This window comes from Hemicordylus capensis, chromosome 1 (assembly GCF_027244095.1).
Source record: "Hemicordylus capensis ecotype Gifberg chromosome 1, rHemCap1.1.pri, whole genome shotgun sequence".
Classification (NCBI taxonomy): domain Eukaryota; kingdom Metazoa; phylum Chordata; class Lepidosauria; order Squamata; family Cordylidae; genus Hemicordylus; species Hemicordylus capensis.
Genome location: NC_069657.1, coordinates 409713381 through 409740537, shown reverse-complemented (window position 1 = coordinate 409740537; position 27157 = coordinate 409713381). Strand labels below are relative to the sequence as shown.

The following is a 27157-nucleotide window of genomic DNA, read 5'->3' as shown; positions in this document are numbered from 1 at the left end:
GGTCACTAATCTAATACAACTGGAAGTTACAAAACCTGGTTATCAGTGTGTCAAAATAGACAGTATAGTTGGGAGCTATAATAAAGTATTACAATCCTCAACTCTGTCAGAATGTTCTTTTGTTCTCCTTTTTAAACTCTCCAGTGGAAGGCAGTAAAAAGAAGGGGGAAATCAACTGTTGTGTTTAGAATACTATATTTACACCAGCATTAAATGGAATGAAGTGTAAAATTATTCCGTTTTTATAACTACAATTCCCTAGCAAATTATTATATTCATGTTGGCGATACCACACCACTTTGAAAGACCTATCAACAGCCCTTATAAAAATATTACTTGACTCAAAAACTGAATAGCTGTTTTTCAATGGTTTTATTTGAGCCAGCGTGGTGTAGTGGTTAGAGTGCTGGCCAAGGACCGGGGAGACCTGAGTTCAAACCCTCATTCAGCCATGATACTAGCTGGGTGACTCTGGGCCAGTCACTTCTCTCAGCCTAACCTACTTCACAGGGTTGTTGTGAGAAGAAACCTAAGTATGTAGTACACCGCTCTGGGCTCCTTGGACGAAGAGCGGGATATAAAAAATGTAAAGAACAAAACAAAACCCCACTTTCTAGCAAAATATTGATTGATTGAACACTTCCTTAAAGTGTCCAGAATGTTATCATCTATTTAAATTTATTTATCTCATTTTATGTATTCCTAATTCATTACTTACTATTCAGAGCCACAATTGCAAAAGCTGTAGACCAACAAATCTCATTAGGATGATTCACTAAATAGAAGGCTTGTAAACTGTAGAGGAAAGGGACCCACACCAAGTCTCCAAATGCTAGCATGAACCCAAAACCATCATGGGTGATATCCATAGTTGTCAAAATTGCTTCCTAAAATGTTAAAGGAATAGCTATTAAATTAGTTATTAGACAGAAGTTCTAAAAATGGCTACATATTTTTAGCCTACTTTCCAGTAGGCTTATGAGATCACCCAGCATTCCTTGGGTGTGTCTCCCACTCCCCAACTTCATAATGCCTGGACCAATATGAACCAAATCAACTACAGTTGTAGGGACACATAGGGACCCCTCAATGGCATAGTTTGAGATTAGGTCATCCACCCCAATTCAAGATTGTGGACGGGTGAACATTTGAGGAACACGTGGGCTAACTTATGGACCGTTTTACCAATTTGAACCAAACAGGGTACAGTTGTGGTGAATGACACACAGGCACACCTCAATGGCATAGTTTGTGATGATGTCATCCATTCCAATTCAAGATAGCAGACACAAACATTTGAGGCACAAATGGGTTAACCTGTGAACCGCCTAACCGATTTGAACCACATTTGCTGCTGCTGCTGTAGGGACACCTCAATGGCACAGTATGTGATAATGTCATCCACCCTGATTCAAGATGGTGAACGCATCAACATTTGAGGTGCAAGAAAGCTAACTTATGGCCTAACCATTTTGAAACAAATTTGGTACAGTTGTAGTGAGAGACACACAAGGACACCTCAATGGTGTGGTTTGTGATTATGTCATCCACCCTGATTCAAAATGGCAGACATGTGAACATTTGAGGTGCAGGTGGGAACCAATCTGAACCAAATTTGGTACAGTTGTAGGGACATAGAGGGACACCTCAAGCACAAAATTTGTGATGTAATCCACCCCAATTCAACATGGCGAACACATGAACATTTGAGGCACAAGCAGGCGAACTTATGAAATGCCTAACCAATCTGTATCAGATTTCATCCAGTGGTAGGAAAGCAGGCAGATTCATTCTTACTCGAACTGATTCATTATAGCTTCAGGGTCGCAGTCTTTTAAGTGTCTGAATGCTGAACATGTCCCAGGCCATAAGAAAGTCTAATTTCTTATGCAGGTGTTATACTGATTTTGCTTTCTTGACCTTTCCAATGATACACTGAACTAAAACTATTGAGCAAAATATGTAACAGAAGTTACACTTTTCTCAATCAGGAAACTTCAGGGGGTTGTATTATTCAGCAAGGGGCTTCCAATACCCTTTAACACTTGAGTTGCACAGATAAAGTTATAAACATACTTCCCCTTGAAGAAAGGGGGCACAGGTTACACAGCCATTTCAGAATGAAACAGTCACAGAAACAGCCCATGCTGCACCAGTAAAATCTGCATGTACTGCTTTCAGCATGGTGCTGAAATCAAGGACACAGTATATGATCAGGCTAGGCTTTACCCCACCAAGCTATGGAGTACAGAAAGATTCCGGTGAATCATCCCAGAGTGTCATCTGGCACAGACAGAAAGGGCTATTGCCCTTGTCTTAGGTTTGCCTAGTCTTAGTCCGAAGTTGCATTCATGTGAATAAGAGTGAACAATAGCCCTTACAGGTCATTTAGAAGACTGTGCTTTTTTACCTCTACAGTCCACACATGTCTAAAACATTTTCTTATTCTGAGCATTATGGTACAAATGAAATCCTCTATGCTTATCTTAGTTCAACTTCCTAAAGCCCTATTATGTATGGTTAAGAGAGAGAGAGAGTGAGACCTACTCCTCTAATCCTTACAGGCATAGCTAAGAATATGTCCTCTTGTTCATTTTGAGAGAAGTGTTAGTGAGGAAAGAACATTACGCAAATCAAATAGCATTAAGAATTTACAGTCATTTGTCATATGAACAAAACCAAACATTTACATATTTTAGACAGAAAGAACACTGCTCAAAGACCTCATTAATCATCATCTTTGGGGTTACCAAGCAATGTCTTATAGGGATGTGCATGAACTGAGGTGTGTGCACAGGTTCAGCACCATGGGGAGGGTAGTGGGAAAAGAAAAGGAGAGTAGGTCCTCACCTGCTCTCCACCACCGCATGAGGCTTCCTGCTGCGACGGTGCTTAGCCCAAGAACCCGCACATGCCCCATTTGTGTGGTCAGCAACACCATGCTGATCACATAAATGGCACCCGCACATGCGTGGATGCCATGTGTGCACTGGCGCTATGTGGGGGGTTCTTGGGCTAAGTGCTGCTGCACCAGGAAGCTGCATGCAGTGGCGGGAAGCAGGTAAAGAACTGCTCTCCATTGCGGTGTTGTTGTTTTAAGATCCCGCTCCCCTCTCGGCAGAGCGAAACCGGTGCATGAACCTCCCTGTGCACAAACCTCAGTGTGTGCACATCCCTAATGTCTTAAATAAGGTGTTCTGGTTATCATTCAAAGGCCAGTGACATTTTCTCCCCAATGCTGGAACACTTACTTTATTAACAGCATCTCACAATATTCATTTTGCAATATTTAATATTAATAATCACCTAATTTTACTGGCTTCATACCATCTTCAGGAAGCATTTTTAGTTATGCCAAAAGAACGACCCTCCAGTGGGATATTCACCTTCCTTAGGTGAAATTTATCTGTTTCTCAGCTGTAATGCTACTGTTGTGAAAACATTATATGCAAACACTTGGATTCTGACCAGTTTTTCCCAGACCTCTCTCCTCTTTGATTAAATAAACAGGAACCAATAGGGGTTTGGAGAGGCGTACAAACCATAAATATGTAAATATATAAAGCACAATACACTAATCCTTCAGCCATTTAACTAGATTATCAGTACTAAATAGCCTGAAATTTGATTTACCTCATTCCAAAGAGCATCCATCACATAGAGAAGCTGAAAACTATTAACTAGAATCATCGACAGAGAGGGTGTATTCTGATGTTGCACTTTCATCTCAGTTAAGAGCATTGAAAAGTTAATAACCACCTTTGGAAAAATTAAAGTTGCACATTAAGGTGATCTAACACAAGTTATAAATACTACAGTATCACAATTTTAATATGATATTTTTGTTTCATGTAAATTAAAAAACCTAATCGAAGTACAAAATTTGGTTAGTAACTGGTTTCAGTACCATCAGTTAAATGAAATCTATAAGAAGGATCTTAAAGTTGGATTTGAGGATCAAATGTCGAGATTTGAGAAGGAGCTGTGTGAAAATGATGAAAAATTAGTTTCTAAGATGTATAAGTTGTTGCTTTTGGAGGAGACAAGAGATGAAGTGGTTAAAACAACTATGATAAAATGGGCTCAAGATGTGGGTCATAATATAGATATGGCGGCTTGGGGAAAATTATGGAAAATGGATTTAAAGTTCACTGCCTGTTATACTTTAAAAGAAAATTATTATAAGATGATGTATAGGTGGTACTTGACACCCAAAAAATTAGCATTAATGTATAAAAATGTTCCAAACAAATGTTGGAAATGTGGACATTGTGAAGGAACTTTTTTTCATATGTGCTGGTCTTGTGGGAAGGCAAAGGCCTTTTAGGATATGATATATAATGAGCTGAAGAAAATTTTTAAAATGACATTTCCTAAGAGGCCAGAATCCTTCCAGCTAGGAATAACACAAGGAGAGTTTTCCAGAATAAACTTAACATTTTTTATGTACGCAACCACGGCGGCCAGAATAGTATATGCGCAGAAATGGAAGGACAATGAAATGCCCTCAAAAGAAGATTGGCTGATAAAAATTTTGGAATATGCTGAGATGGCAAAACTGACAGTACTGATAAGGGATGAAAACATGGAATCTTTTAAAGAAGATTGGAAACCATTCTTACTATACTTAAAGAACTATTTTTCTAATATGGACCTTTCAGCAGGGTTTGAAATTTAGTAATAATAGCAGGTTGGGTAGAGCAAAATCGAATTTGCAATGTGTAGGATATATGTTTTGAATAACTATAGCAATGGTTGACTTGTATAAATGAATCGCGCAGACTGATAAGCGGGAAGTCTACATTTACTTAATTAGATGTAATGGGATTGTTAAGATATTGTAAAAACCAATTTGTTTCAAAAGAATTCTCCCTGCTCACAGAAAACATTTCAATTATGTATTTGCAGCTGTTAGCATTGTACAACTAATGCTGGAGCAATATGGCTGCAGTTATTTTGCACACATTGTTACAACGAATAACTTGCTGTAGACACTTAAGAAGGTACAGCAATAGTTTCTGCACTTTTACTTACCCAGCCAATTAGCCCTGGTCGTAACTCACAGAAGTATTTCAGGTCAAAATTTCCAATGCGAGGATTTAATTCACGCCCCATAAAAAAATCATAAATGATGTTTCCTACAAATAAAAATAATTAGTCTGTAATAACATTTTGTCTGCTGCACTGTGGCTGTATCACTAAGAGAAGAAAAACAACCACACTTTAAAACTTTTTTCTACAACTACAATACTCCTTATCAATCCGTATCTCAATCTGTATGGAAATTTCATCTAGTGTAGAAAATGATCATATTTATGTTAAATAAATAAAATAAATAAAATTAAGAACTCGTAATTGATAATTGTCACCATAAATAGGTTTTAAGAGTGGTACAGCATTTACAGCAGTTCCCTACACTGGCAATTAAACACAATGAATGAGAACCTATTTGGCTTGGGCAACTAAGGTAATTGGACATTCCCCAGGCTGTGCTTGCCCATCCATCCACCAAATTCGAGCAACAAACAACACATCACAGTAACAGCTCCAAAACTGTCAAAATCCTCTTATTCTTGACTTTTGCTAGAGCCTAAGCACCTTCCAGAGGTGATGCAAGATCTATTTTGTTTGGACAACTGTTGTCTAGGAAAATCTTCCAAAAATAAGCAAGGATTTTTAGACTTCATGGTATAATGTTTTATACCTGCAAAGACACGTCAGACAGAGCAGTTCATACATGTAAATAAGAAAAAAATACAGCTACTAGTGTGGTTGTCTACATGAAGGAAACCGAGACAACCATGAGGGCCAGAGGCCAGAAGAGACTAAGCTGCTTCTCCTCAGCATAAAGAGCCCACCAACAAGAATGTCTTTATTAACAGAGACAGATGCCAGCTGCTTATAAAATTTACTTCCTTATAGTCTTTCAGAACCTGTCAAACATGCTATCAAACTATTCCCCTTAATTTGTCAAGCAACTACTTTCACTCATCCATTAGGGATGTGCATAGAACCGCGGTGACGAGGCTCTAAGGCGGCAGGGGTGCTGCTTTAAGAGCAGGGGAGGGTGCACTTACCCCTCCTGCCACTGAACTGGTGGAACCGCCGGTTCTTCAAACCGATTCGGAGGCCCATAAAGGGCCTCCAAACCGGTTCCGTGCACATCCCTACCATCCATTGCCAAAATGTGCTTCTTTTTTTCTCCTACTCATCTTGACCTCAGAGCTACCAAAGCCTTTTACAAGCAACAATTTATCTTCTCTCTCGTTGTTTATTTATCCTAAATCTTCACATCCTGTCTGCTAAACCCCTCAAAAAAGCCTCATATATGCTTTATTGCACTTTCTAGTCATAAATACAAGAGAAATTAAGCATAGTGGAAACCTGCATTAATACTGTACTCCAATATTCTCTTTCCTAGGGTCTTCTTAGCAGCACTGAGTCTTTCAGCAGATCCTTTTTAGAAGCATTGAAATGCAACTGTTCTTCAAAAAGAATGATTCTGAAAGCCTTTTCAGTGTGTTTATGTAACATACATACAGCTTTACCAACTCCAAAGAAGAAAACTTTTCAAGATACATGCTAATTTAAACAAACAAGTGTGTAAATGGCATATGTAATGGTTTAATAGGGAAAACATACCAAAAAAATCAGAAGCCTGACTCCGATTAAAACATTCCACTGAAAGTACCAAAGACAAATAATATGGAGCAGGAAAGTAGAAAAAGGATTATAAGGATACTGTGGTTTGCAATAATTGTATTTTCCCCACACAGAAAGGTGCTTCGTTAAGAAAGACAAAAATCAAAGTGGGAGGAAATGTTTCCTCCACTTACCAGAATTTCCTCCAGATGATAGTTCATGCTCAGGTGCTTTTAGGGAACGGACATACAGATAAATGCTTAATACCACAGAGAAAACTGTAGCACAAACAGCAAACTGCAGGAAATGGTCATGTAAATAGTAAAGCTCCATTTCAAAATACAGGGAAATTGCTACAGCTGCAGAAGTTAGGATAAAAGCATAGAATCCTTAAAAGAAAAAGGGGAAAAAAACCAATGAACACAAGGCACTGGACAAGAAAATGTCTTATTTATAAAGGCATTGTAACAAAAGAAAAAGCAGGCCTTCTTCAAACTTATGAACTTCTGATGGGTCTTCAGAATGCATACTTGAGCATAGGATTTAAACTTAAAATGTGAAACACCCGAAGATACTCAAAAATATGTGAACAAATATGAACACAGAAGGCTAGCCCCCCTCTAATTAGAACCTTAATGAATAAACTGGCAAAGCAAATTCTTCTCAGAAAGATAGCAGTTTACATGAAAGATGCCAGGGTCTTTTTAACAAGCTAATGTTCAGATTTCAGGCTGATATATAAAATAATGATAATAATAATAATATATTACTATAAAATTATAGTAGTAAAACCTGAACCTAGAATTTTAAAATGTGAACACAAAAATTTACATGGAAGTTATGCCTAGTGCACACTTCAAATATATGCATACGTTCAGTGTCCTTATAGTAGTACAAACACGATCATACAATATACAAATGCCTCCTAAACTAAAGGTTCTATTTAGATGTCATGCCAAAGCATGGTTAAGGAAGCTTAACTATGGTTTTGTGCAATGTCTGAATTGACAAACCATGAACTACAATGGTCAACAACCAGATTCAGAAACCCTGCTTTGTAGTAGATTTGCAAGTTACAGTTTGACTTAATGTCTGAATAGACAAACTATTGTTATGCTTGTTGTTCTGCCTCTGGAGACCAAACGCCTACAGACTGGAGAGCTGAGGAGACAGAAAGCCTTAGGAAACAAGTTGAACTCCTAAACAAGTGATCAGTGCAAAGCATGATTTGGTGTAAATGTCCAAAATGAGCCATAGCACAGGCAAACCTCATTATCCACGGGTTCAACACTTGCAGTTTCGCATATCCACAGTTGGGGAATAGGCACACAGCCTCGGCATGTGGGGGGGGGGGAGAGGGCAGGGACCCATGGAACTCAAGTATCCATGGGTCGGGGGTGACAGTAGAGGCAGTGGTGGCACCTTTTAGAACCACTGCTGTGCAGCAGAGATGGCTGCAGAAGTGGCCGCAGTACCTTTCAAAACTGCAGAAATGGCTGGGGATAGCTGCAGAGGTGGGGATAGTGGTGGAGGCAGCAGCGGGGACTCCTTCTCCACCTTCCTCCCAAATGACCACAGGAGCGAGACTGCAGCCTCTTTTCTGGCCTCTCTGTGCAGCCATCCCCACAGGTTTAAAAAGGACCAATGTGGTCATTTGGGAGGCAAGCAGGGAGAAAGAGTCCCCGCCACTGCGGCCGCCTCCAGAGCCATCCCTGCCACACAGCCACGGTTTTAAAAAGGTACCGCCACTGGGAATCTAGTCCCCCCCACCCCCATTGCCCCAATGGATAGTCATGGATTCCATATCCGCAGTTGTTGAGCAGAACGGATATCGAATATCGAGTTTTTCCTGTATTCATATGCTTAAAGCCACATTTGTCATCATTTATTAATTTATTTTACTTTAATTAAAAAAAAATCAAACCCCACCCTTCCAGTGCAATACAATTATAACATGTCGTTTATATTTACAAACATATTTACCATTTATCCTGTACTCCAGTCTAACTCCATTCAAAAGAGGTACTCCTTCTACAACCTTAAAAAGAAATTGAAAAAAATTAGTTGTCACTAAAAAATTTTCATGTTCTCTTGTGTTGATACAGGAGTAGTAAAACATCATGTGTTTTTTTTTTAATGTTTTCTAGAATCACAGTCAGTCACTTCAGCAGCAGGTGGGGAACTTTTAGTCTCAAACTTTATGGTTAACATGCAATTAAAGATTCAGTAAGCTATGGGTCTCTCCACACAATCACAGAAAAGCATACTAGAAGTGCATTTAGCTATTATAAAACATCTCATTTGTGACTAGAATAGTCAAGTGTGGTGAACGCAACACAGACAAAACCCTAACAAAAATATTGCATTTCCCCTCAAGTATACACAAGTTTCACACTCAGAAAATGCACTGTCCCTGCAACAGAACACCACTTTCCAGAAAGATTTATAAACAGTGGTCAGGATCTAGACTAAGTTAAACATGACTAGGGCCCATAGAAATTAATAGGACTTTAGTTAGTCATGATTAACTTCACTCATTGATTTTAATGGTGCTTTAGTCATGACTAACATAGTCTGATTCCTGTCCAGTGTACATTAGTAAGACAAAATGCACATGCTCAGCAAAAACCAAAGATTGCAATGGGCATTTGCTCTACTCAAAAGTTTAGCTGAATCAGATCATCAGTTTATATTGGTATGGCTATACAGTAATCAGCTGTATCAAATAGCTTCTTTTTTTTAAATGGTCAAACAAAATTAGAACAAATTTTTGCGAACTCAGCATAGAAATCTAAATTTCTACTTCCTAAAGGTTTTACCTTTCCTACAGGCAGTAAATAAAACAGGGCTTGGAGAAAGAACCAAAGCAGAAAGACACCAAATACTCTTGTCTCCCATAAACTTTCAAAAGCTGGGAGGGAAGGAGGAGAATTCAGAACACTGGGGTCTTTCTGTTTGCACATCAACAACAAGTAAAAGACAGCTGCAGGCAGTAGAAATATCATGAAGAAAGCACCTGCAAATAAACATACACAAAATTAAACAAGTTAAAAATATAGTGGCCAGCCTCCCCTCCCTCTAAAGAGTTAACTGGAAGTGAACCCTGTCTTGATGACAAGCTGGTGAACTCCAGGGCTCAGCCAATCAGCACACCAGGTGGGTGGGCCCTAGAGAGCTATTGCCAGGAAGAAGGGAGTTATTTGGGAGAAGCAGCTAGGCTGGAGGTACTTAGGAGAACATGTGGCCATGGAGGTTGGCTGCAGGAGGATAACTGTAGTCTGGGAAGACAGAATTACAGGAAGCTTGACATCTCATCAGGAGTTTGGTGAGTTCAAGGAAAATGGAATTTTAGTCTAGGGAAAGGTTTGTTTAGTCAGACTTTGTGTTAGGGATGTTATATTTCTTTGATTTGTGTGCACTCTGCATATTCTGGACACTGTTCTATTAAGTTTACCTGCAACGTAATTAAAATAAACACTAGCCTACACTCAATACACCTAGAGCATTGCAAAAGCCTCAGTAAACATTTAAGCGTGCATTAAGACAACCTATTTTTGTAACCCTATTAAGTATTCTTAACTGTATCTAAAAGCTGAGAAAGCCTCAGATGGAAGCAATCTGTAGTAATTGAATAAAACTTTTTTTTTTAGTTCTTCTGTTTTTACAAGCCTCTCCGAGTTGGTTTTTAACTCAGGAAAGCGGAGGCAAGGGGGATTTCTCTGGTGCAAACACGTCCTCAAACGTTCAGCAGCTATCTGTTTTCTCACCACGTGTAGGCTTGCACGTGAAAGATTTTTGTACTTGTCCAAGAGCCAAATTAAGAGTTTTTTTCTGGGTTATCCCACCTCAAGTGCAGAGAGTTTCTGTAGACAAAAGGGGTGGCGACGGCAGCATTTTGAACCGATCAATAATACAGATTAGTTTTAGTAGAAGCCTAGCCAGGCAGCTCAACAGGGATGATTCAGCATATCTTTCCCTCACAGGATCTTTCTGAGACAAAGGCTGTTAATCCTCTACAAAAAGGAAGTGTTATTCCAACAGAAAAGTGGTTCTCAAATTACTCTTTTGTTACAAGGACAAAACTTGAATCACCAAACCTGATTACTGAACATGTCAGTCAATTTCCTTTGCGGCTGCGTTCCTGACTATCAAAGTACCTGTGTGAAGAGGGATTGCAGGGACACAGCATGACCCTCAGCAACATGTTTCTTCTCTTCCAGATCACTTTTGTAGTGCAGGGACGTTTTGCCCACTTGTGCAACAGCACACGTGTAGAGGAACTGGAGAAGTTGCGCATAAGCCACAATCTCATCCCCGCAGTCCCTCTTTATGGTAGAGGATGTCAGCCTGCGACTTTTATGATAACATGATTTTAAAAGTGTAGCATTTCACCAACTGTTTCTACAAAGAACAATTTGAACAGGCAACACCATGTACAGTAACAGTAGGGTGCTCTTAAAAAAAAAAAAAGAATCAAGTTCGATTTCTAAAGTACCAGGTTGTCAAATAGCTGGGAGAGGGGGAAGCTAACCCACAACGAGTGGTTCCTCTATTTCCCCCCCCCCCCATCTATGTGCAGAATGAGTTTTGTTCTGGGCGGCAGTATCAAGCAGTGTGTGTGCATGTACATTCATAGTGGGGCCTTCCTGATTCAACGGGAGTGGGATCTAAAATGAATTGAGTGGGCATCCAAAAACTTGTGAGTGTCTGCATGCCTTAGAGGGAACAGTGCCCACAACTCTAGCCACTTGCCCAAATGCTGCTGACATGCAAGTCCATATGACATTGCACAGATCAACTGTGTGTGTGTGAGTTGTTGCCTCAGTGTGTGGCAGCTGTGAAGAAAGCTAATTCCATGCTAGGGAATCATTAAGAAGGGGATTGAAAATAAAAATGTTATTATAATGCCCTTATACAAATCTATGGTGCGGCCACACATGGAGTACTGTGTACAGCCTTGGTCACTTAAGGAGGATATTGTAGAACAGGAAAGGGAGCAGAAGAGGGCAACCAAAATTATCAGGGACCTGGAGCAGCTTCCTTATGAGGCAAGACTACAGCACCTGGGGTGCTTTAGTTTAGAAAAGAGGCGACTTGTACATGATCGAGGTGTATAAAATTATGCATGGAGTGGAGAGGGTGGGCAGAGAGGCATTTTTCTCCCTTTCTCATGGCGCTAGAACCAGGGGTCCATCCCATGCAACTGATTGCCAAGAAATTTAGGACCAACAAGAGGAAGTACTTTTTCCACACAGTGCATAATTAATCTATGGAATTCTTTGCCATGGGATGTGGTGATGGCCACCAGCTTGGATGGCTTTAAAAGTGGCTTAGACAAATTCATGAGGATAGGTCTATCAATGGCTACTAGTCTGGTGGATGTGGGCCACTCCAGCCTCAGAAGCATGATGCCTCTCAATACCAGTTTCAGGGAGGCAACAACAGGAGAGAGGGCATGCACATCTCTCTGGCCTGTGGGCTCCCCAGAGGCATCTGGTGGACCACTGTGTGAAACAGGATGCTGGACTAGATAGGCCTTGGGCCTGATCCAGCAGGGCTGTGCTTGTGTTCTTAGATAAGACAAAAACTCCTATGAAAACCATTGCCATGATCCACTCACGCTGGGGTTTGAATGCTAAAAAATAATCCCTCAGCCAACAGAGTTCTCCAGTTGCCTTCCATGGAGGTAGCAACTAAGTACACACAAACAAATACACATGCTGACCTGACCCCACCACTTAAATGAGAGCGGAGTTTGTACTCTTAGTGCTGTGTGAGTACTGCAATGAACATGGGACTATGGATTGTTCACCTGCAGTTAATGATTTCCAATACCATCATACCAATTTTCCCTCCGAACTCTAGTTCCTTTGTCTTCATGCATATTTTCCCAACAGGTTTTGGTGTCTCAAAATGTATCTCTTCTGAATATATATCTTGTCTCTTTTCTTTTCTTGAATGCAAGCTGTACCGTTCCAGCATGCGGTCTATCTCCAGATCCGATCCGATTCTTTGGCGCTAAACACAAATAGTGAAGAGTAGAGGAGATAAGAGAAAGCAATTTGCAATTCTACAACATTACCAGTTGAAGATTTCTCTCTAAGTTCAAATATTATCCACAAACACCCCACCCACCATTCATTCCTGCTACTGGCAATCTATACTGTTACACATTCCCATTTCACACCTTCAGAGGAAACCTAACTCCTTTTCATCAATATTCTCAAAATACAATACGAATTACAAAGAATATTTATATTCTGTTTTTCAACAAAAGTTCCCAAAGTGGTCTACATAGTTATAAATATATGTGCAAATACTTTATTAGCAAGGTATGCGCAATCCATCCACTGACTGTGCTCTACAACATATCCAAGACCCTGTCTAAATTTCTATTTCAGTGTCACACAAAATGTGCAATGCAGAGATGCTTCTTACGGGGCTGAAGAAAGGCTAACTTTGGGTATGAAAATATATTTGTTAAACACTGCTCTTAGGACTCCATACCTCTAAAATGTTGCGAGAAGAGTTAACCACTTCTGTGATATCTGGCTCCCCATTATATTGGTTAGTATTGTTTTCATGCAGTTTCTGCATAGAGAGGAAAAGGAAAAGTGTTACCACTGTGATAAGATTTCTAGAAGTCAAACTATTCTGCAATAAATGTCACAGATAACCTGTATAATTAACAAATATTTGAGTCCCTTCCAAAATGGCTCAGGGCGATATCTGGTGCAAACATGCAGTGGGGGCTAGGTTTTATATATTGGGAACAGGCCTGAATCTCTGAATAAAATACTAAGGTGCATTTAGAAAAGTACTTGGTTTAATTTTGCTCTAAACCACTGCTTCAAGGCAAACAGCAGTTTGGGAGTGAGATGGGGGTTTCTGGTGAGAACAAAGTGCAGGGGGAAAGGGTTATCCCTTACACTATAGTCCTGATTCAGTTCAGGCACTTTTGTTAGTAAAAAACACTGCCAGACTTTACATCTCTTAATGATGCATGTAGCATGCAGTTTGGCTCCAAGGGTATAATCAGAATAGACTCTCAAAAACATTTGCATAAAATCCCCCACCTCCAGAATCACCTACTTTGAACCCTGATGAACTGCTCATGTGGCAGGCTGGATATGGATGATGATTATAACTTTTCAAGTCTGTGGCCTTTGTGCACACCTTTATGAAGGTCCTTTCGTCACATCAAGAAAATATCAAGATAGATTATTTTGTGTGTGTGTATTCATTGTTATTCTAATGTGACCCACGCCAGCTACTCACTCCAATTTATCTAATTATTCTATCAGACCATTAAGATGTCATCCACACAGGTAGGTTCAACAGGCTCATGAAACAGGCTGGAGAAGAATATACTGTGCAATTTTTCAAAGTGCCCCATATACAGTCTGTGCTCCCAGTCCAGACAAGACCCTATCCAGCTGTCCTTTGTGTTACAGAAACCAAACAAGGGGCCCCCAATTATGCAATAAGCATATTGCCTGGCCTTTTCACTATTGATTTTAAGGGCTGTGAAACTAGGACTGCAATGAATAATGGATAAGACAAAACCTTATTTTTAGATATTACTGAGGATTTTTTTTTTTAAAGATTTCAGACTGAGCAGGGTTCTGTCAATATAGCTGGCTGATGTACTCACGTTCACCTCTTGTTCACAAGAACAGTCCCCAGAACACACTCCCAATATCCCCTTTTCCACACCTCCTTTCCCTCTGCATTACCTGGCTGCTCAAGTCTGAGGGTGGCCAGGTGAGTAGCAGGGACTGCACATTGATCCTCTTGCTGTGTTAGTTCTACTCTTCCCTGCTGGACAGGAGTGCTGCACTTGTCCATGGCAGCAATGACAAAAATCTCAAAGCATGTGGTGGAGGTGGATAGTTCCATTCTACCCAGAAGTAAATCCTGCTGTGCTAGGCTATGGTGGACAGTGGACACTCCTGCTGCACACTCTCCTTGCTCTGGGATGGCACATGAGAGCACTTACCCCTTGTGAGTGGAATAGTTGATGCCTGCTTGGGTAGGCACCCTGATCAAAACAATCCAAAACCCTCACTGATATGTGGAAGTGACTGCATTCCAATCTGACTTGGAGAAATGAAAGCCCAAGAAGCACTGCTGATTTGTTCAAAGCAGAGTTTCCTTTTAGAAAGGACTCAGTTGTCCTGTTCTACTCTTCTTCGGTTCTACTTTTCTTCCAATATTGGACAAATTCTGCAATCTACAAGTGCAATAGACTATACAGAACTGTATACAAAAATCTCAGTATGTTCACTCATGGAACCCATTGCTGATGTTTGTTTGTGGGAAGAGGACACAAGAGTTTCTAAAACTGAGCCAGTGTGGTGTAGTGTTTAGAGTGTTGGACTAGGACTGGGGAGACTTGGGTTCAAATCTCCATTCAGCCTGAAACTCACTAGGTGACTCTGGGCCAGTTGCTTATCTCTCAGCCTAGCCTACCTCACAGGGTTGTTATGAAGATAAATGTAATCATGTACACCACTCTACGCTCCTCAGAAAAAAAGCAGGATTAAATACAAAAAGAAATAAATGTTTTTAAAAGCTTGAGAAATACTGCCTTAGGACTTCCTTAAACTACTAGAAGATGCTACTAGCAAAGTGCTGCCAAGAATAGTAATTCCAAGTCTTATGATGAAACAGTTTTATCTAAATTAGGTACAGTACTTCTCTCCACAACACTCAATCATTTAGCTGGAACTTGACTTCAACCCAATATTGATTTTAAGTTGGGCATCAACTAGATGCCCAATATTCTAACATTTTCAGTTGGGCATCGACTAGGAAAGGGCTGCACCCTCCTGCTTCTGCTGGACTAAATTCCCATCATGCCCAACCACAGTGGTCAGCAGTCAGGGATGATGGGAGTTGTCCAACAACAGCTGGAGGGCCAAAGTTGTGCAACCCTGAACTAGAAGAATAAAACTAGCTTCAGACATTACTGAAGAAACTGTGCCAGAAAAATAACACCCACCTTCATATTTGGCAAAATGTACTTCTCGGAGCATTCAGAAGAGAACACACCTTACTCAAGACCAATTCCCACCCAGATGATACCAAAAAACTGAAAAGGGAGCACCATTTCAGACTGCAAGGCTGGCAAGAGGAGAACATTGTAAAGTTTCAAATTGCAAAACAGGAGATTTCTTCTCTCAGCAATGCTTCTTCCATTCATGGAGTAGCCTTTGCAAACACAGGATATGGCTGAATTCAAACTAATGTATTTTACAAGTATTCTAAAGTCAGGCCATATGCAAAAAAAGTTAATGTTTCTCTTTCAACAATTATTTCCTTTGGCAAACTTAAGCAATAATGTTTCTATCAAGTTAAGCAAACACACTGGACCCTTATGACAGTGCATAACATTTAAAGAATCAACAATATTACTTTACTCTAATCCTAAAACTGCAGATACTTGGTCAGTTTCATTAAATCAGAGAAAACTGATAAGGAATTGTGGGTCTTGTATTGTGTATATAGAGAACTGTACCAATAAAACCAAGCTTGACATTTTGACCCTAGTACATTGTTTCAACATGTCTAAATAGAATACTAATACAGGAATGTAAGGGGAAAGAAGGGATTACTGAAACACTTTCAATAAAAAACCATAAATCAAGTACCAAAGGAATTAAATTAGGCTCTCCGATCATATTCTTTGTATCATTTTTGGGCTCTCTGCTTCGACAGGTAGAACGACGTTTGTGCTTTGCTGGCCGTCCTGGTGAACGAGATCTAGATCTGCTACCACTGCGTCTTGATGGAGAAGCTGAAGAAGAGCTGCTTTTTCTGAACCGAAAGGACGACACTGACTGAAGATATAACAAAACAGGTTACACTATTACAGCATTTTTACTAGCATCTAATTACTACACCTTTAAAGTTCTACATTGGATTCTCTCCCAATTTGGGGCCAGTATTTTCTACAAAGCAAAGGTATTTGCAATGTTGTTTATAATTTTAAAACAAGAAATATTGCTAGCCCAGCAAGAAAATGGTAAACGGGTGCAAAAGTTGTTTCATTGGTGCAACATTAAAGCCACCACATTATCCTGGTACTGCACGAACATAAACTGAATCAAAATGTTTATCAAAAACCTTTAGTGGTGACCCAAAGTTTCTAGATAAAGTTATTCACTTTGAGGATTGCTTACCCTCATATCACTTTCTTTCAGTTGAAGCTCAGTTCCATCTTTATACTTTACAGTGTAAAGATGAGTGCGGTCATCATAATTAACTACTTGAACTTCATAATAGAGGACACTTCCTGGCCATCGTCCCATTACCACTTCTTCATCAGCAAACTTCCTGGTGGGCATTTTTCAAACAATCCTTAAAAGAAAGGGGAAAAATTAATTTGCCACAAGTTGCTCACAGTCAAGAAGCCGCAAAGTCTTGGGTCATCCCTTCAAACAATTTTTCCAGTCTCAATAAACTGATGTCAAGTTGTCCAGCTGTGTGCTATATTTTTAGATTGTGAAACCTTTGGGGATAGGGAGCCATTTCATTTATTTATATCTATGTAAACCGCTTTGAGAACTTTTGTTGATATAAATATTTGTTGGTATATTTGTCATATGCTATATGAAAGAATGAAAAGAATGTGTAGATAACACATCACCTCCCCTAGCCACCAGTATGACTTGTAGCATCAATACCAGAATTCTAAGCTACAGGAGTATTATATGTGGTATTTCCCCTCTCCAAGATATATCAGTTGAAAAGTTCCCTATGGAAATACACTGGCATTATGCTAGCACAGCTGGAGAGCTGCTGCTTACGAAGAGGCTGCACTATGGATATATGTACAATAGTCTAATCTTGAAACAGTCTTGCCTCTAAAATGCAAAGAGAGATCACAACCTAACTCAGAGTTGTGCACTTAGTCTAGTGAAATGAGTGCACTTAAGCATGCTTAACTCAGAATTGCGCTGCTGCCATAGACTTCAATTGGTTGAACTTATTTCCAGCCCTCCGGCCAGGATGGTTACTTTGTGGTTCCTTTCAAACTAACAAGACATGTTGATTAAGAACAAAGAACTCTAGACTTGAAAAGCTGTAGTTTAGTAGACCAAGTTCAATATTGGACCTAAACTTTTAAAAATTGTAAAAGAAATTATTCTACTACCATTTTTGTAAATTCATAAATTTTAGATATTTCACATAAAAGATTTCCCCAAGAAGTGTGGAAGGGAAAATAAAGTGAGGATTTTTAAAAAAAATTTAAGCTTTATTGAAAAACATAAAGACCCTGATAGATGTAATTAACTGGTAGTGTTTTCATGAAATTATTGAGTAATTGTGTTTATTTTACATCAGACTGAACAGAATTTTGTTCACTGTGCTTAAAGTTCTGAAGCAGGTATCATCACATATGAGAAACTCAAAGTTAAACTAATTAAAGGAACAGACATATGCACTGGTGATTCAAGAACAATGTCACTGTTTATTCCTATACCTCAACACTAATAACTGCTCACACAACTGCTTATACTACAACGCTTACAAACCATTGTATATCCCAAAACTTTAGCACCAGCCAACCATCCTATCACATTTCCCCATGGAGGGTGTTCCACAGACACAGCACTAACACTGAGAAAGCCTGTCTGGGCCATACAAGTTTGAGATAATGGCAGGCCAAAAAGCAGGGCTTACAAAGACAATCTTGAAGCCTAGGCAGGCTCATGGTCCCTCAGATATTGTGGCCCCAGGCCTTGTAGGACTTCAAAGGTTAACTTCAGTACTTTGATGCAGTTTGGAAGCAAACCAGTAGAAAAACCCTGCTGGATCATGCCCAAGGCCATCTAATACAGCATCCTGTTTCACACAGTGGCTCACAAGGTGTCTCTGAAACAGCCACAGTCAAGAAATAAGGGTAAGATCTCTCTCCTGCTATTGCTCTCCTTGCAACTGGTATTTAGAGGAATTTTGCCTCTGAGGCAGGAGGTGGCTTATAGCCCTCAGACTAGTAGCCATTGATAGACCTGTCCTCCATGAATTTATCCCTCTTAAATCCATCCAGGCTGTTGGCTGTCACCACATCTTGTGGCAGAGAATTCCATAGGTTTGATTAGACAAAAGTACTTCCTTTTGACAGTCCTAAATTTCTTAGCAATCAGTTTCATGGGATGACCCCTGATTCTAGTGTTATGTGAAAGGGAGGAAAAAATTATCTCTCTCCACACCAAGCATAATTTTATAGAACTTTATCATGTCATCCTCAGTCATCTTTTTTCTAAACTAAAAAGCCCCAGGTGTTGTAGCCTTGCCTTGTTAGGAAAGTGCTCCAAGCCTCTGATCATCTTGCTTGCCCTCTTCTGCACCTTTTCCAGTTCTACAATGTCGTTCTTCAGATATGGTAACCAGAACTGCACACAGTACTCCAAATGTAGCCACATCATAGTTTTGTATAAGGGCATTATGATATTAGCAGTTTTATTTTCAAACACCTTCCTAATTACTTCAGGCATGGAATTGGCCTTTTTCACAGCCATCGCACACAGAGTTGACACTTTCAATGAGCTGTCCACCATGACCCCAAGATCCCTCTCCTGGTCAGTCACTGACAGCTCAGATCCCATCAGCGTATAAATGAAGTTGGGGTGTTTTGCCCCAATATGCATCACTTTACAATTGCTTATATTGAACTGTATTTGCTATTTTATCGCACAGTCCCCAGTTTGGAGCTTCTCACAATCTGTTTTGGATTTCACTACCCCAAATAGTTAGTGTCATCTGCAAATCTGGCCACCTCACTGCTTATTCCAACTTCTAGATCACTTATGAACAAATTAAAGAGCACTGATCGCAGTATCGATCCCTGGGAGACCCCACTTCTTACTTCCCTCCATTTAGAGAAGTGAAGTTAAAGTTGTGCCATTGAGTCGGTGTCGACTCCTGGCAACGACAGAGCTATGTGGTTTGCTTGGGTAGAATACAGGAGGGGTTTACCATTGCCTTCTCCCGCACAGTATGAGATGATGCCTTTCAGCATCTTCTTATATCACTGCTCCCCGATATAGGTGTTTCCCATAGTCTGGGAAACAAACTGGCAACCTCTGGCTTACTAGGCAAGTTACTTCCCCGCTGCTTACAAGCCAGAGGTTGCCAGTTGGAATCCCTGCTGGTATGTTTCCGAGGCTATGGGAAACACCTATATCAGGCAGAAGCGATATATGAAGATGCTGAAGATCCAGGGACTGAAAGAAGGGTAACCTGAGAAGATCTCACAGGAAGGGACAGGACTGGCCAGGAGAGGCGGCCCTGAAAGTAAACCGGTACTAAGCCCTGAAGGGTTTTAAAGGTGAGAACCAGCACTTTGAATTGGACCAGGAAGCAAACAGGTAATCAGTGCAGCGACCACAAGAGTGGTGTCACACTATATCATATCTTCTAGCGCCCATAAGCAGGTGGGCCGCCACATTCTGGACCAACTGAAGCTTCCGATTGTCTTAAAGGCAACCCCAGGCAGAGCACATTACAGTAATCCAAACGAGAGATGATGAGGGCATGAGTTACCATTGCCAGGGCCTGCCAGTTGAGATAGGGCTGCAACTGGCTGACCAGCCGAAGCTGGACAAAAGCACCTCTGGCCACGGCCTCCACCTGATGTTCAAGCAGGAGCCACGAGTCCAAGAGGACCCCTAAGTCGCAGACCACCTACTTCAGGGGCAGCGCAACCCCATCTAGGGAGAGACTCAGACTCAGCAATTGGCCAGATAGAGGAGTAAGCAAAAGCAACTCAGAGGGATTAAGTCTGAGCTTGTTTTGGCCCATCCAGACCCTGACAGCCTACAGACACTGAGCAAGTACAGAAACGGCATCTCCAGAGCGGCCTGGGGTGGCAATATACAGCTGAGTATCATTGGCATATTGATGGAATCTCACCCCAAACTGACGGATTACCTGCTCCAGAGGTTTCATATAGATGCTAAAAAGAATGGTTGCGAGAATCGAGCCCTGAGGCACAGCACAAAGGAGTGGCCACAGGGCAAAGCACTCATCAATACACACCAACTGAAAGCGCTCAATAAGGAAGGAATGGAACCACTGCAAAACAGTGCCCTCAATACCCAACCTGCACAGGCGCTCCAGAAGGATACCATGGTCAATGGTATTGAAAGCCGCTGAGAGATCTAGAAGAACCAAGAGAGGGGCACTACCCTCATCAAGGTCACGATACAAGTCATCAACCAGAGGGACCAATACCGTTTCTGTGCTATGCCATGGCCTGAAACCTGACTGACAAGGATCTAGAAAACCAGCTTCATCCAGAACTCTCTCAAGCTGGGCACATACAACCTTCTCCAAAACCTTCACAAGGAAAGGGAGGTTGGAGATTGGTCTATAATTATCAAGGACCTCAGGATCAAGGGAAGTCTTCTTCAAAATAGGGCACACACACCTAATGGCGCAGCGGGGAAATGACTTGCCTAGCAAGCATGAGGTTGCCATTTCGAATCCCGACTGGTATGTTTCCTATATTGGGCAGCAGCGATATAGGAAGATGCTACAAGGTAAACCCCTCCTTTATTCTACCAAAGAAAACCACAATCTGTGGTCTCCAGGAGTCAACACCAACTCCACGGCACACTTTACTTTACAGCCTCTTTTAAGACTGCTGGCACAGACCCTCACGAAGAGAAGAATTCACCAACTCCCAAAGCCAAGACCTTACATTCCCGCCAGCTACTCTAATAAGCCAGGACGGACAAGGGTCCAGGTTATAGGTCACAGCACCCATACCAGAGAGAATGCACACTTAAATGTTTATAATCAACACCCTAGATAGGATGGGCATAGGCTAGTGTTTCAACTTTTTCCAGCCTTTTCAATCCCAGCTCTTGCTGTCTATCTTTTTCCTCTTTTTCCAGCCTTAGCTTTATGACAGATTAAGCTAGAATTGAAAACTCCTAGGGATTTGCCTCTGCCCCTCCTGCTGGCGGGTCTACCTGGGCAGTTTCCTCCTTTCCCCCTGCTTGGTACATCTTTGCTGCTGTTGCCTTCTTTGCAGGGTTAGTGCGTAGAATTTCCCTTCCAGACTGCAAAAACATGCAGTGGCCCCTCTTCACTCTAGCCTAGCTATCCGTCGAACCCAACAGCTAAAAATTAAAATAACGGGGTGTGTGGCCACAATCCTTTTTTGTTCACAGCCAAACAATTAGGCTTCCTGGTCAATTTTTTTTTCTTTTTTTAAACCCTGCTTTCTCACTCCTAAGGTAAAAGACAAGCAGAGAGAAAAACTAGTCTCTGGGGCCTACTGGTCACTGTTCAATCCTACCTCTGCCACCATGTAGCGGATTAAAGCCTTTGTCTCAGAGCAAGCTCACGTGAGAGAAAGAAATGCTGAATCATCCCTGCTGAGCTTCTTTGCTAGGCTTCTCCTAAAACTATCCTGTATTAACAGTAGGTTCAAAATGCTGATGCTGCCACTGCCCCCACCGCTCATCTACAGAGCTTGAACCTTCCTGGGTTTGGGGTCAGTGTTCTCTCTAATTTTCTTCATCTGTGTGCAAAATGAGTTTTGTTCTGGGCGAGAGTATCAAGGCAGTGTGTGCACACATGCATTCAGAATGCGGCTTTCCTAATTCAACCTGAGCGGGATCTAAAATTAACTGATCGGACATCAAAAAAATTGTGAGCGCAGGCAAGTGCGCACACCTTAGAGGGAACACTGTTTGGGGTGAAATCCCAGGGAAAAATCTCTTTATTTTGCTATTGGATAAGTACAAAAATCTTGCACATGCAAGCCTACAGGTGGTGAGAAAACTGCTGAATGTTTGAGGACATGTATGCACTTTGTCTCCCCCACTTTTCCTGAGCTAAAACCCAACTCAGAAAGGCTTGTAAAAAGAAAAGAACTAAAAAATTTTTTTTATTAAATTACTACAGACTGCTTCCATCTGAGGCTTCTAGCTTTCTTAAATACACTCAAAAATACTTAGTAGGTTACAAAAAATAGGTTGTCTTAATGCACAATTAAATGTTTATAGAGTCTTTTGAAAAGCCCTAGGTAGAATGGGTGTAGGCTAGTGTTTCTTTTTTTAATTACATTACAAGTAAACAATAATAGAATAGTATCATGGATATGCAAAAGCAAGCACACAAAGAAACAGAAATTCTAACGCAAACTCTTACTAAAACCACTTTCTCCTGCCCTAAAATTCCAAAGACACTAGCATTGGCTTCCTTTTCTCTTGAACTCACCAAACTCCGGTTGAGAATCAAGCCCCTGCAGTTCTAAATTCCAAGAGCTGCAGTAATCCTCCTACAGCCAACCTCCACAGTCACAAGTCCTTCTCAGCACCTCCCGCCTAGCTTCTTCCTACAAAGACCTCTCTTCTTCTTGGCAACAGTTATTTAGGTCCCACTCACCCAGTGTGCTGATTGGTTGAACCATGGATTTCACCAGGCTGTCAGTCAAGAGGGGGTTCACTTCCAGTTAACTCTTTAGTGGGAGGGAAGGCTGGTCACTACAGGAGGAGCCCACAGACAAGAGATGAGGGCATGCCCCCTCTCTTGCTTTTGGTCTCCTGCAACTGGTATTGAGAGGCATCATGCCTCTGAGGCTGGAGGTGGTCTATAGCCACCAGACTAGTAGCCATTGATAGACCTGTCTTCCATGAATTTGTCTAAGTCCCTTTTAAAGCCATCCAGGCTGGTGGCCATCACCACATCCCATGGCAAAGAATTCCATAGAATAATTATGCGCTGTGTGAAAAAGTACTTCCTCTTGTTGGTCCTAAATTTCCTGACCTTCAGTTTCATGGGATGACCCCTGGTTCTAGTGTAGTGAGAAAGAGACAAAAATTGTATCTCTGTCCACTCTCTCTACTCCATGCATAATTTTATACCTTGGTCTCCTCTTATCTGCCTTTCCCTAGAGCCCCAGATGCTGTATCCCTGCCTCGTAAAGAAGGCAAGGGTAGCCTCTATTTATATACCGCTTTTCAATAAGTTTCCAAAGCAGTTTACATAGAAAATTAATTGATTGATTGATTAAATGGATCCCTGTCCCCAAAGGGCCCACAATCTAAAATAAATGTAAGACAGACACCAGCAGCACTCACTGGAGGTACTGTGCTGGAGGTGGAGCACAGTACCTCCTGTACCTTAAGCTGGGGGCGGGGGGGAGACCTGAACGGATGGGACCCCGAGACAGATGGTGCCTTCCTCCCTACTAGCCAGGCAGTAAAGCCTCATCGATCCACACTAGCTTAGTGGAAGTGACTTCAGCCTTACATCATTTCAGTGAAATTTAGGAAGCGAGTTGAGAAAGAACTGATTTGTTATTTCCCTGCCCTCCCCCACCCCCATGCATTGCTTTGGGAGGAATTAAAAAGTGTTCTAAACAAAACATTTCCTTTCCCAATACTCAGTCCAAAGGCTGTCCAGATATCTTCATCTATTTTAATATAAGTGTGGAATTCCTAATACAATCAACAAGTTTTCACATACAGCAAACAGGATCTACACACAGATCTCTGCACATCTACCTAAGAAACAGATGGTTGAGGCTGAAGTAAAGTAAAGTGTGACGTCAAGTCAATTTCAACTCCTGGCGCCCACAGAGCCCTGTGGTTTTCTTTGGCAGAATACAGGAGGGGTTTACCATTGCCTCCTCCCGCACAGTCTTATTTATTTGTTTTACCCATGGGGGATTTGAATCAGCAATCTTCTGCTTGTTAGTCAAGCATTTCCCCGCTGCGCCACTTAAAAGATAAGCTTAGAAATGGAGCTCAAATTAAAGTTTGAGAGTCAGTGCTTTATCAAGGTCAACAATGTTACTGTAGTATTACAGCCCTAGAAGTATTAGTGACAGTTTCCTTTTTATTCTTTAGAAGATCTTTATTTGCCCAAACTGGTCTGAGCAAAAACAGAACATACTATTCAAAAGGCTAATTATTTCATAAACTAATAAAAACAAGACTTCTCACGGTTCAGTCCTATGAATGTTTGTTCAGGAGTCAGTCCAGTTAAATTAAATTGAGCTTAATTGCAAAGTAAATGTGTATAGGTTTATGTATCACATTTTCACAAGAGTACTGTGTCCCACAGCAGCTCAACCAACAGATCAGGAATAGAGATAATATACAGCAAATATATTGCTAAATAATAACAGGGAGAAATGGAACACTTCAAAAAAAAATTAATGCAGCTGGGGGAAAATGTTAATATTTCGGCAGAATACCTCACCATCATATTTATCAATACACGGTAAGATCATTCTTGCAGCAATTATTTATAGTCTTTCAAACGACTCCTTATGAACCAATACAATTTTTTGTTCTTCACCAACGGGCGGTAGGCAACAACTCTTGATTAATTACAGTACCACTGAAATTAACGGGACTTAAGTAATGGCTAACTTATCTCACTGAGTTCAATAATGCTTACACAAAACTAACTAGTGTGCATGTTGCATATGGAGAATCCATAAAGCGAGGATGACGAAGGCATACGAGAGAGACGGATAAACACCAATTTCTGAGACGTATGTTGTCCGATCTTAAGTGTGTTTGCTGAAAAACAAGCACTCAAACTGAGCTCAATGGATCTTATTCTCTACCCTAACAAGAATACTTAGGAACGCAAACTACATCGCTATGAGGCCCCCGTTCGTTGTCGCGATTCGCTCCCTTCACTGCTGCCTTCCCCCCAAACAGGAAAACCACCCGAGAGCACAGACTCTCGACCGCCTCCACCCGGCCTGTAAGGGGAAAGAACCCGAAGTCTCGTTAAGGGCGGGTTAAAGTGCCTGGCGGGTGAAACTCCGGAGAAAAGCAAAACATGGCGAGAGGAAGAGGGCTGAGCCCCCAAAAAACCCTCTTAAAATGGGGGCTCGTGGAAGACGCAAACGACGGGAAGAGAGAGAGAGAGAGAGAGAGAGAGAGATGCACCACGACGACGAGAACGGCGCGGGGGAAAGAAGCCGACGAATAATGGCCCCATCTCTAGTACCAAGGCCTCATGAGTATGGAGGCGGGGGGGGGAGGAGGCGGCGACCACCCGGTGGCCTCCCTCCTGGGAAAGGCGCCGATAAGGGGTGTGTCCCAACCCGCAAATAACGCGCCTCACCTGGTCGCTACCGCCCCCGCGTGGCTGGGCACGAACCGCCTCCGACGAGCACCGGGAAGCCTTAGATAGGCTGGACAACGAACGAACCGGAGAGTTCAACGGGAACGAGAACCAACCACCTCAAGCGACGGTTACGGGAGGGAGGACGAGCGACGTTCCTTCCAAGCCCCTCCCCCATCCCGGAGGGGAGGTGCGAAGGGCAAGGCGCCAAGTACCACCATTGGGCGAGCTACGGCGTTTGAATCGCACCCGGTGTTCAGTGATTGGCTGAGAGTGGGTGGTGCGTTCCTCCCTCTCGCGCCTCAAACTCCCAGAGTTCCACCTCCCCTCCCTTTTACCACCCAATGACATAGTTCGCTCTGGGGAAATGAAATGGATCTTGCAGTGCCTGCTGCCAATGCGGTTCACCTCGTCTGGCTGTAACTGAGCAGCGAGCCGGGAGTAAAGCTGCTGCGCTTTGTATGGAAATTTGTACACTTGAAACAAATGCAAAATATAAATAAGTTTGAACCGCAATAACGGTTTCCTCTTCCACTGCAGTTATGAATTCACTTGACAGGACTGGGAAGATTGTGTTATCGGTAATTATTGCCGCTGCGAATTGTAGCTATGCTTATCTTGTGTACTTTTGAGCTCTATATAGAATTGTTTCAGGCTGACATGGCCATTTAGGCTCACCGTTTACATTCCCTCTCTCCCCACAAAAAGAAAAACGTGTATCTATAACACTATATGCTTCTAGTGAAAATCCAAGAAAGCTTAGATTAAAAACTAACAAATGTATTGCAATGTTTCACAAGACCTTTACTTTTGCTGCAGCAGATTTAACACAGCTACCTCTCTGGAGCTTTTAAATAAGTAGGTTATCCTTTGGAATAAAGGATGGATGGTGACATTGCATTGAAATTTCTGTTTCATTTTTTATTGACAGAAGAAGGTTTGTATCTTCTTGTATCTTGTAAAGATAAAAATCTTTACAAACTATAGAAACATTTGGTTTAAAAAAAAAAAGAGACCAAAGCTACAGAGACAAGCTGTTTCTTTAATTTTTTTGATTGTCCCTCACCCAATGTATGATGAAAAAAATCCTGAAAAAAGCAGCAAAAAGGACAACCACCACCCTTTCTTGTAGCTATACAACCTTTTTAATGGTTGTTGCTGCATAAAGGAAGCTAGAATAACGTGTCCTACCCCTGTGCATTATGATAAGGTTATTTGTTCTGTCTTCTTGCTGCCTTATATTGAGATATACTGAACCATTGATCTGTCTGGTTCAGCACTGACTGGCAGTGGCTTTTCAGAGTATCAAACAGGGACTTTCCCCAGCCCAATCTGAACATGCCAGGGATTGAACATAGGACCTTCTGCGTATAAAATATATGGCCTAACACTGAGCTATATGAGG

The 27157-nt window shown here is 41.4% G+C and overlaps 1 protein-coding gene across 1 annotated transcript in view; it reads right to left on the bottom strand.

Moving 5' to 3' along the window:
* The window catches only part of LBR (lamin B receptor), a 38586-nt gene extending 12611 nt beyond the window's left edge, over nucleotides 1–25975 (bottom strand). The window contains exons 1-11 of the mRNA XM_053307822.1: nucleotides 25753–25975; nucleotides 16827–17004; nucleotides 16296–16484; nucleotides 13150–13233; nucleotides 12486–12660; nucleotides 9462–9658; nucleotides 8626–8680; nucleotides 6837–7031; nucleotides 5035–5138; nucleotides 3634–3759; nucleotides 719–887 (exon numbers count right to left, since the gene is read on the bottom strand). Coding sequence (XP_053163797.1) covers nucleotides 719–887; nucleotides 3634–3759; nucleotides 5035–5138; nucleotides 6837–7031; nucleotides 8626–8680; nucleotides 9462–9658; nucleotides 12486–12660; nucleotides 13150–13233; nucleotides 16296–16484; nucleotides 16827–16991 — 1459 coding nt within the window. The 5' untranslated portion in view covers nucleotides 16992–17004; nucleotides 25753–25975. The remainder of the gene's footprint in view (nucleotides 1–718; nucleotides 888–3633; nucleotides 3760–5034; nucleotides 5139–6836; nucleotides 7032–8625; nucleotides 8681–9461; nucleotides 9659–12485; nucleotides 12661–13149; nucleotides 13234–16295; nucleotides 16485–16826; nucleotides 17005–25752) is intronic.
* Between the last annotated feature and the right edge of the window lie 1182 nt (nucleotides 25976–27157).